The sequence below is a fragment of the Arachis hypogaea genome, chromosome 11 (assembly GCF_003086295.3).
Source record: "Arachis hypogaea cultivar Tifrunner chromosome 11, arahy.Tifrunner.gnm2.J5K5, whole genome shotgun sequence".
NCBI lineage: Eukaryota > Viridiplantae > Streptophyta > Magnoliopsida > Fabales > Fabaceae > Arachis > Arachis hypogaea.
Genome location: NC_092046.1, coordinates 138,782,338 through 138,794,417, shown reverse-complemented (window position 1 = coordinate 138,794,417; position 12,080 = coordinate 138,782,338). Strand labels below are relative to the sequence as shown.

Below are 12,080 nucleotides of genomic sequence, written 5' to 3'. Positions count from 1 at the left end.
TTGGTAAAGCACTCTTATTCTTTTCCACTGTTTTGGCCTTTTGGGAGTAAAAATATGTTGAAGTTAGAGTCAGTGGATGGGGGTAGCTCAATGAGGGAATCATTTATTGCACGGTCTGAAACCGTGTAGACATTGGCTGACAGTCGTGATGAGGCATTGCTAGATTGGTCAGACCATAATCTAATGCTATTTATTGCTGTAATTCACCATGGGAAGTTGGACTTAGTAACATTTTTAAATGAGTAGCCAGTGAGGAGTGAGTGCTATCCCTGATTTCAAATACTAGGGTCTCACTTTTGTCAGTCGTTAGTTGCCATAAATTATAAATTTCTTTATCAAAAATACTATTTATACATTAAAATTAGCTACTAAAATTAGCCAATAATATATTTATAAATAAATACATGTGTAATTTAATTTATTTTTAATATATATTTATATTTTAACATATATTTTATACTGATGACTGATTTTGATAAATAATTTTAGTATACACGTAATAACTTTTTTTTTTATATATATTATTATAAATTTAAATATTAAACATATATAACAAGAAAACAAATAACGATACTTCATAAAAATAAATAGAGCAAAATGCAAAATGTGAACTTGTTATATGGTTGACTTAGCTTAACAAATATATTTATGAGTCCAGTTAACCCACTTAGGCTTCAGAGTTCTGATCATAAAAAATGGAACTACTTAGCATTTTTCTTAATTAAATGATACAACCTACTTCTTTCTAGAACATCATAAATTCATAACAAATAAACCTATTTTTGTATTTCCACTATTTTTGTTATATTATTATTATTATTATATATATGCAGTAAAAGAAAAACAAACACAGCTGCCAATAAGATAGTACTCTCTATTTTGTATAAGATATACGACCCTGCCATACAACCATCCAACACAATAATACTGGTTAGTTTTATCGCACGCCAATGAATGATATCGACATGTCATGATTCAATGTTTTATTTATTGTACACATCTACTCTTAATGCTTCCCTTTTTTTTTTTTCAGTGTAATCTACTCTTTTTAAGATCCTCTTCAACTATAGTGGATCCTCTATCTATTCATACTCTCATAGTCATAGGTCTCAGAAGGTCTTGATTTGTTAGTACTGAGTAAAGCCTAATTTAATTCATTAGATTTTTTCTTTTTTTTTTATAAGTTTTTATCTTCCAAAAATCAGTACCAAATTTATATATAATAAAAAATTTAAAATTGCATGACATTATTATTAAAATTTAAATATTTTTATTCAATTTAAATTTATTTAAATACATATTTTAAAAAATATCTTTATTAAAAAAAGAGTTATTTGTTTCTTTTAAAACTAATAATATTTTATTTTTAAAAAATAAAAATAAAAAACGTTTTTAATATTTGAATTTTTTTTAAAAAATTATTTTAATTTGAAAATTGAAATAGCTTTTGTCTATTAAAAAAAGAAGAATATTAGAAGATCATCAACATTTATTATTTTTTGTCATCAGTTAACCATTAATATTTAAAAGTATGAGATAAAGTAAGTTATTGGATTATATACTAAATCAAAGAAACTAAACTAAAGAAATTGAGTTGATGGTTAAGTGATGGTCAAAAATAATAAATTCTAATAATCTCATAATATTTTTTTTAAATTATAACTAAAAAATAAATAATTTTTTTTTAAAAGTCAATGTAAATTGACTCTTAGTCCTTCGTGCTCTTGATGTAATAGCCGTGCACAACTGTATTAAATTTTTGGTTTAATTATTTGTTAGTTTCTGGAATTTCATCAAATTTATAATTAGAGTTCTATACTTTTATTTTGTTGAGTTTTTACATTATTTTTTATTTTGTAATTTAGTTCTTGTTAATGTAAAAAATATTAGAATTAACAGGATATTTTTTTACAAATTAAAAATATCCATAATTAAAACCCTTCTGAGAATATAGGTTTTGAGGTGGCATCAGTGAGTGAGTGATTCCAGATAGATTGAAGACGATTTGATAGCTCACAATCTCTGAATTCGCATCGCCAGAGTTAGCTAGGTCGTGGCCGGCTGTGAGGCTTTCATTTCCTCCGCCTCCTTCAGAGGTCCTTTTTCTGATGATATCGTCTTTGTTTATGTGATATTGCTTCGAAGTGATAATTAGAAGACAGACAATTTCTATGTTCACATGCGCTTTCCGTCTTCATTGAGATTGGGTTGGTGTTCAGTGTACTAAGGTACAAGATTTTAATTAAATCTTTGATTATATATTTTTTAAAAAAAAATTTTTATTAATTTTAATATTTTTTATGAAAAAAGACCTAGTATAGAGATTTAATATATATATATATTGTAAATTTGATAAAATTATAGAGAGTAGCAGAATAATTAAACCTAAATCTTGTTCGCATGCATATAGATGGTAAAAAAAACTTAGAAAAAACTTTAAACTTGATTAAACACCAACTGAGCTAATTGATAAATCTCTCTGTTTATTAGTAACGTACTAATTAGTAAGGGAGCTACTTAGATAAAGACGCTGAAAACGTCTTTTTATAAAAGATGTTTTTTAATAATCAAAATTTAACATATATAATCGATTAAATCGTGTTATTTTTGTCAAAATTAGGCTAGACAAATTGATCTGACAAAAAAATGGTGAATCAAATTTTGAACTGGTCTAAATTAATATTATTTTTATAAAAAATGACTATAATACCCTATTATAGAAAATGACTAAAATACTTCTATTATATATATTAATTTTGAGAATCCTAAATTTTAGTCCTTTATTTTTCTATCGTAGGGTTAGGATTTAGAATTTTTAAAATTAATATATATATATATATATATATATATATATATATATATATATATATATATAATAAGAGTATTTTAATCATTTTCTATAATAAGGGTATTGTAGTCATTTTTTATAAAAAAATAATATTAATTTAGACCAATTCAAAATTTGATTAACCTTTTTTTTGGTTAAATCAATTTGTTTAGCCTAATTTTGCAAAAATAACATGATTCAATTGATTATATATGTTAAATTTTAATTATTAAAAACATCTTTAAAAAAAGATGTTTTAAGCATCTTTATCTAAATGGTTTCTAACTAGTAATAGCATGTTCAGAAACATATATTATGTATATAGGATTATCCAAAACTCGTTATTATCGTTCTCTCTTATATACTATTTTTTAGAGACAAGTGTTTAAACTCAATATAAGAATCAATTAACGATAAAAAATAATAACGTTTAGGAAATAATAATTTAAAATTATTTTATTTAATTTAATATTTATAATTTTATATATGTAATATCCTTTTTGGTGACTTTATATATGTAATATCTATAATTATATATTTATTATGTTTAATATATATTTATTCTAGTAATAACTAATGAATAAACAAAAACGAAAAGAAACAAATTATGACTACTTATGATTTCTAAATTAAACTTTCAAACATTTTTGATAAAAGAAAATCGATCAAAATCAAATATTAAAGAATAAAAAACTAAAGTGTTATATTTTTTTAGAGAAAATCTCTATATACAAGTGTTTTACGTTTACAAGTTTTACAAGTTTGAAGAGAACGAAACCTCATTAACAGACTTTTAAATCAATTAAATCAATTAATGCGCAAATATATAACTTCTATTTTTTAAAAGATTTCGTTTCTTTTTTCGAGTTTCTTGCCAAATTTGTTGGATATCCTTCGTGCGTTCTCTCTTTGCTTTATTTTTTTTTCGATTTTCATGATTTCTGAAATCAAGCTTTGAAATCGTTTTGAAGATAATGGAACTTCAGAAATACACCCAAACAATTACATAAATACACCCAAACGATTACAGAAATACACCCAAAAGATTACAAAAATATACCCGGTTACAGAAAGAATTACAGAAATATACCCAAACGGCTACAGAAATACACCCAAAAGATTTAAGAAATACACCCAAATATTTCTTCTTGAAATCTTTTAATGTTTTGCTGGTTATAGATGAGGCACATAGCAGAGACAATCTAAAAGAAAAACTTAGAAGAACAGTAAAACAGTACCTTGAATAATGTTTTTTCATTTTTTCTGGTGATTTTTTATGGAAATTTGTATCTTTTCTTCTTGATTTCTTCTACTCTTCGCGAGAAGTTGAAACGTTTCTGCAGAATCGTAGTTTGTTTCGAATGTCCCTTGAATCTTGACGGTTTGCATTTTGATTGAGAAAGAAGGGAAAGAGTGAACGTGTCGTAGAAGGGTGATTAAGGCGCGTGCGTTAGACGCTTGATTTTAAAAGAGTAGTGTGCATGTTTTTTTCTTGGACTTGAAGCAACTTCTATAATTTGTAAGCCAAAAAAACTTGTATGTATAGCAGTCCTGATTTTTTTAATGATATCTCTAATTTAGTAAGTCAAAGACTAATGAACTACTAGATAGTAGATACATAAGTCCAAACTCAATATCTAAAATTTAGATAAGCGGACGAATGAGTTATTTCCTTTGACAAATTCAAATTGATTTACATTTTAATATTTAAAAGTACCAGTAAGTAGCGTAACTTCAGTTTCGTGCTCATTTATTGAAGAACTTTTTATCTAATCTGTGCTTTGATGGAAATATAGTGTGAGCAATATCAATCCATTGATCAAACAGAAAAGAAATCATAAATAAAATGGAAATATTGAAAACCATTAATCCAACCACAAATCAATGTAGATTTCGTTAAGGACGCACTCTCCCAGTGACTCCTTTTCACATAAAAAAAGTTCAATTAACTTCCATCAACTAATCTGTTCTATTGATAATTGCTGCTTAGCTATTATCATTTCTTTCGTGTTTCCAGGGTTCAATTCTTATCAAAATTTTGTTAAGCGAGATATTATTATGACTAAGAAAAATAATGATTATTAAAAACTGCAAAAGAATCAAGAGCAACAGCTAGAGAAATGTGGTGCTGCAGTAACATCATTGTTCGTAAGTGTGACTACCACTAATCCAACGACAAATCATCGAATTTAATTTGTTAATGATTGTTGCTACTATAAATTTACTTGGACACCCGTTGGTTCAAGGAAATGCAGGGACAGACATATCAGTGTTATGGAACAGAGTTTTTTATTTATTGCTATTAGCTAGGATAAACCATGCAATATAAATTATGTAATTCGATGAAATTCTAATATCACTAGAAATTAAGATAAATTAACTGAATTGACTGACAAGTGGACTTGGATACGATAAAGAAAAGGAGGGCGATGATCTCCCAAAAAAATGCACTTTTCACCATAAGTTCATAGTATTTTTAACTGAGGAGTGCTAGCGGACAACAATTTTTGTGATTTATAATCATTAAATAGCTATTAATGATGATTTTAATAGTGTTAGATTAGTGTGAGATTTCATTCAATAGCTCATTTTTCTTTGGTGGTTATATGCTGGCTAAAATTTAATAAAATTTCTGGTCCCTAAACTTTTTCTTTTTAATTTTCTATGTTGCCCCCTTTATTTTTTTAACTTTGGCCCTTCCTCAAAGAAAAAAAATTACTTACAATAAGTTTAGTAAATTAAAATAGGGTAAAAATATTTATTGATGAATTTTATGTATATTTTTATACATGAAATTTATTTATAAATTGAAGAGTAAAGTATAGTTGTTGTCATCAACGTTTGGATAAGTTATATTTGTGTCTCTAACATTTAAATCGTTTTATTTGTATCCTAACGTTTGTAAAAGTGATTCAATGTTATCCTTCCGTCAATTACATATTATGAGCTTTAATTGGAATTCTGAAAATCTCTTTCCTGCAACATTTACATAATTCACTTTTTTGTAGGGATATAATTGAACCTGAATACAAATAGTGGGTACAATATTGAAATGGAACACATCCAAATGAGACTTAATAATACATTCAAGTGAGAATAATTAAAAAATACAATCTAATCCGTTAGTATAATTGAGACAAAATGACATTGAATCATTTTTATAAACATTAGAATATAAATAAGACAATTTAAACAGTAAAGACACAAATAGCATTTCCAAACGTTGAGACAAAAACTATACTTTACTCTAAATTGAATATACACTTAAGATTTGTTTTTTGTTTTAAAAAAAATAGTTCTCAGCCTAAATTGGGAGGTTCTCTTTCTGTAAAAGCATGAATAAATAATTGAAGTTGAATTCTTCGTAATTCATATCAATATACTTTATATTTCTCTTTATAGAGTGAAAATATTCAAAATATTATTTGTTGTATTTTGTCGATATCTTATTTTCAATAATTATTTGTGTTGATGTTAGATTGAATTTGATATATATGATTTTTACTTTCTTTCCAAGTATATATGTATGTTTATGTTTATATTTATAATACTAATACTAAAAGGTACTCATCTAATTTTACTAACGTATAACATTATACATAGATAGGTGTGACTATGATAAGCTTTATTTTATTTAAATAAAAAAGTATTATTTATAGATTTAAATTAGGATTAAAAAATTTAATAGCATGTACATTTAGGTGTATATATTTTCACCATCATAATTATTGACAATAGTTTATTATATTTCTGGATAAAATAAAAGAAATTATATAATTTTTAGATGTTTGAGATTATAAAAGATAAGACACAAACAATTATTCATTCTATAAATCTTGTTTTTCCAAGTGCCAAAAATGAGACTATTAAAAGCACAAATTAATATTTTTTTTGTCCTTGTTTAAATGTGTAATAAATATTTTATTTAAATAAAAATTTGACTGTAATATATATATAGATATTATTAGTTTTGAATAGCTGTATTTATTTTATATTATTTTTTTTATAGAAATTTGTGTCTTGTGTCTTGATGTACACTTAAAAAAATTCTCCACTTGTAAAAATTAAAATATTATAGATGAGATATGCTGTTATTTGCTATTTTACAAAGAAAAAATAGACAACTGGAAAATAAAAATTCACCTCTATATCTAATTAGTTACATATATGTCATTTTCTTTAATTCAAACATACTCTTATTTATACAATGCACAAAATAATAATAACAATGCAACCTAAAATGATAGAAAATAAGTTGCTTTAACTTGTTTATTTTTTTGTCATATATATATAAAATATAAAATTATATTAAATTTTTTTATACTATAAAACATAATTTATAATTTTAATTAAAAATAAATATATTTTTTAAATTAAAATACATAATATTATATTCTAATAATAAATATATAAAAAGTACTCGAAAAGTACTGTATCTATAATTAAGTATAGAAATATAAAAATATGATTGATATAATATTTTTATATTTATCTGAACTATAGTTAAAAATTCATGTGGAATATTATATCAATTGTGATTTGATAGTATTAATTAATAAGATTCATTGAAATATGATCAGTAAATAATTTTGCACGGTAAAAAATCAGTAATGGTCAAGGATGACTATGTGACATTTTCCATTACTTTAAATTGTTAGTAGTTGTTTTTTTCTTTTGTTATACTTTATTGTGTTGAGTTTCTTTAACTTAAAAAAAAATAATAATAAAAAAAATAACAAATGTAAAAAGAAGGAAGGGAGTTGATTCATTCATGATGGTTTGAATATTTGTAATGGCTCATCTCTGATGAAGTTGCACTCCGTACTTAGTGTAATTAATTGCTAGACCTAACTCATTCACTCTCATCACCAATCTCTCATGTTATATATCCATTCCTTTAATTCTTCATTCTTCACACATACATATGGAGCTCACATTAATAGATGTTATTCTTCTCTTCCTCACATTGTTTTTCCTCCGTTGGTGGTGGTGCTACTGCTCCACCACAGGCGGCGGAGTAAAGAATCTGCCTCCCGGACCACCAGGGTGGCCAATAGTGGGAAACCTCTTTCAAGTGATCCTCCAGCGGCGACACTTTATCTATGTGGTCCGCGATTTACGTGAAAAATATGGTCCAATCTTCACCATGCAGATGGGACAGCGCACCATGATTATTGTCACCAGCTCCGAACTCATCCACGAGGCACTCGTCCAGAGGGGCCCCTTATTCGCCAGCAGGCCGAAGGACTCCCCAATTCGACTCATCTTTAGCATGGGGAAATGCGCCATCAACTCGGCGGAGTACGGTCCTGTGTGGCGTTCTCTCCGGCGCAATTTCGTGACGGAGATGATCACCCCGTTGAGGATAAAGCAGTGCAGCTGGATCCGGAAATGGGCCATGGAGGCCCACATGAGCAGGATCCAACGAGAGGCACGTGAAAAGGGCTTCATTGAAATGATGAGCAACTGCAGGCTCACCATTTGCAGCATCCTCATATGCCTCTGTTTCGGCGCCAAGATCACAGAGGACAGAATCAGAAGCATCGAGAGCATCTTGAAGGACGTTATGCTTATTACCCTTCCCAAGCTTCCAGACTTCTTACCCCTTCTCACTCCCTTGTTCCGCCGTCAAGTGAGAGAGGCGAAAAAGCTTCGGGAGAAGCAGGTGGAGCTGTTGGTTCCGTTGATAAGGAGTAGGAGAAATTACGTGAATAGCGGTGGGAAGGATGGTGGTTCTGAGATGGCGAGTCCTGTTGGTGCTGCCTACGTGGACTCGCTGTTCACTTTGGAGGTTCCAGGACGGGGGAGGCTGGGGGATGAAGAGCTCGTCACGCTAGTCTCGGAGATCATCAGCGCGGGTACAGACACAAGCGCCACGGCTGTGGAATGGGCCATGTTCCACTTGGTGACAGACCAGAGGATTCAGGAGAGGCTGTACGGCGAGATTGTGGACTGCGTGGGAAAAAACGGCATCGTTATGGAGAGCGACGTAGAGAAGATGCCGTACCTCTGCGCATTGGTAAAGGAGACCTTCCGGCGTCACCCTCCAAGCCACTTCGTGTTGTCCCACGCTGCGACGGAGGAGACTAAACTGGGAGGGTACACGGTGCCGAAGGATGCAAGCGTAGAATTTTACACGGCGTGGTTGACGGAGGATCCGAATATGTGGTCGGATCCGGGTGAGTTCCGACCCGAGAGGTTCTTGAGCGGGGATGGGGTTGATGTGGACATAACGGGAACCAAAGGGGTGAAGATGATGCCGTTTGGAGTTGGGAGGAGGATATGCCCCGCTTGGACTCTTGGAGTACTTCACATTTACATGCTGCTTGCTCGAATGGTTCATGCTTTTAAGTGGGTGCCCGCCCCGAATATACCACCCGACCCGACTGAGACCTTTGCTTTTACTATTGTCATGAAAAATCCTCTGAGGCCTATGATTCTCCCTAGAGCTATTTAACTAAATTAAACTTTTAAATAATTTTATTAAGTCATTTATCTATAGAAAAATATTATATTACTATATTATGTTTACCTTTTTTGTATGTTTTTTATATTCGATATTAATAATAATTCATACAAAGTTAAATAAAATAAAAGTTTATTTTTTATATTCACAAAAATATATAAAAATGATAAAAAAATATTATGTTAAAAGTCAATAACCAAATTAACTATTTGCTATATATTTATCTATATTTATATGTATTTATTTATATATTTTTTAAACTAAATATTCAACTATTAAAATAATTAAATTTGTTTATAATAATATGATAAAAAATTTATGAAATATTGTCAAATACATATTTTTGTATGTATTATCTATTATTTTTTGTGTATCTGTATGATTTTGATTGAAATTTTACATGTATAAAATTAGATATGTAGCTAATTAAGAATAAAATTGAGCAAATTAAAAAGAAAGCATCATCTAATAGTATATAGATTCATTTTTTGTGATATTTTAAAAGTTTAAATCAATTCCATTATTCATAGAGATATCTATATTACAATATAATGTAGAATTATTATATATAAATATATATATATAATTCATTCGGTGCTACGTTCATGAAAATATTATAGAGTACATTAAGTTCTTAGTCGTTCAATTCTTGAAAAAAATGAATTCTTGTAAGCAAAAAATGGATTCTTGTAAGCAATGAGTCAATGATGTTTAACCACAAAATTACTCTGTCTTTCTCGGAAGATCAGAGAAAATACTATTTATTTTCTTAAAAAAAAAAGAGTCAAATCCATACACGTTTTTAACTCTTGTGACATTTTATATATATATATATAGCAATATGAACTTTTGTAATGCTAATCAATATGATTTTAAAATGCATTTCATATCTATCTTTACATACAGATTAATTTGGGACAAGATAAAGGTGAGAATGACATTTAACTCACAGTAGCCATGCTAGATGCGACTCATTTTACCCTTTACAAGTGTGTTTCTTTTATGGAGAAATATTAGAAAATTATTAAAATTTATTTTTTATTATTAATTAATTATTAATGTTTAATGTGTAAATACAAATAAAAAAAGTACGAGGAGCCAATGGAATACTTGTACAATGTGTACAATGGAGGTTTATGGAGTATTAGAGATATAGCCATTAATGTTACTTTTTCCCATCAGCTGAAGTTTTTGGGATGAGTGGTATCATGATATGGTGTTAGAATGGTAGATTCGAAAGGTCAAGAGTTTGATCCTTGGTGAACCCAAAATTAGTTTAATCTTTTGGAAAGATGTTTATTATCCTAGTACTCGGATGGTTATTCTAGATAATATGGGGATGTTTATTTTGCAACTCAATAAGCCATTGTACACATTGTACAAATAGTTCATTGTTTCCCTAGCGGGATCCATAAAAATATATTATTAAATTAATAAATAAACTTAATGACTCTTTAATATATATATTTCTATTTGTGCATGGTGCAACCTCCATACTTGAGCATGTCATGCCATTCTATTGTTGTGGGCATTTAATCAAACCATACAAGGACCATAAAATTTCCAAATGCATTTGTGGACCTACTAGATAACACATAATAATATATGATTACTTAATATTGAAATAATGACACATAACCATATATAATGGGTAATCGAATCAATTTTATTGTTGGACAACATTCATTAGAATCTACATGCATATATAGGTTAATTATTTTAAGATCTTGTTACACTTTGTAATAATACTATAAATAAGACATCAAAATACTCATCAAAAACATAAATTTTTTTAAAAATAACATCTTTAATAAATCGAATGCATTAATAATAATAATAATACGTTAAAAATAAAAACCCTTAATTTTAATTCCACCTTATATTATATAGGGGTGGGTCATTCTTTATGAGAGAACTTGTTTGTAGGCAAGTCTTTAGTTTACAAATAATTCGATTTTTAGATGAGCTTGAGCAGAATAACATTGGTCTCTCATGTCTTTTGTTTGAAAATATATTAAGCTCTTGAAACACTATCTTATACTACTAAAAACAACTTATTATCTGCGATTTTTTTGCAAGAATTTGCTATGAATTTTGTTATAATATAACTTTACCATCTATGGAAAGATGCTGAATTTTTACTGAGAATTTCAAAATTAATACTCACAAAAAGTTTTAGAATTAGCATTATTAGACTCTCTTAACTAGACATATAAACCCCAATTTGGTGTTCCCTTCTAGAAAATATTAAATTTGTATAGCATCGTCCTTACGCGGAATTTGGTACACAAGCTAAGGGGCTAGGGCATTTTTTTCAAGTTGTTTAGGGTTTCACATATTTGACATTTTTAGGTGTACATATAAATATATATTTGAATAAAATTGATTGCGAATAAAAACTTGTTCGTATTTGGAATGAAAAATATAACAAGCATTATGATATAATTATTTACAGGCACCTCTTGAAGTGACCCTTCTTCAAGCTGTGTATATGTAACGCATGATGTTTATACATAATGTGCTTTATGGCAAAATTGTATCTAAATAAAAAAGATGTTTTAACATCTCGTCTAAATTAAAATAAGCATACGTAAATAGGTGTTTACAATTAAATTAATTAAATGCATAACCAATATTATATTTGGCCAATATAATTATAAATAGTTTGAAACCATTTACTTTTAAAGTGACGAGTATACATATTACAAAATATTAGTACACATGTACGTTAGAGTACTCGAACAAATCCAGTGTATGTAGGTAAGGAAATTAAAGATGAGAAAAAAT

At 28.3% G+C, this 12,080-nt stretch overlaps 1 protein-coding gene across 1 annotated transcript; it reads left to right on the top strand.

The window, feature by feature from the left end:
- The first annotated feature begins 7,694 nt into the window (after window positions 1–7,694).
- Window positions 7,695–9,431, top strand: LOC112722941 (cytochrome P450 77A1). The gene has a single exon (XM_025774135.3). It carries the CDS (start codon window positions 7,752–7,754, stop codon window positions 9,282–9,284), a length of 1,533 nt encoding a protein of 510 aa, XP_025629920.1. The 5' UTR covers window positions 7,695–7,751; the 3' UTR covers window positions 9,285–9,431.
- The last annotated feature ends 2,649 nt before the right edge of the window (window positions 9,432–12,080 follow it).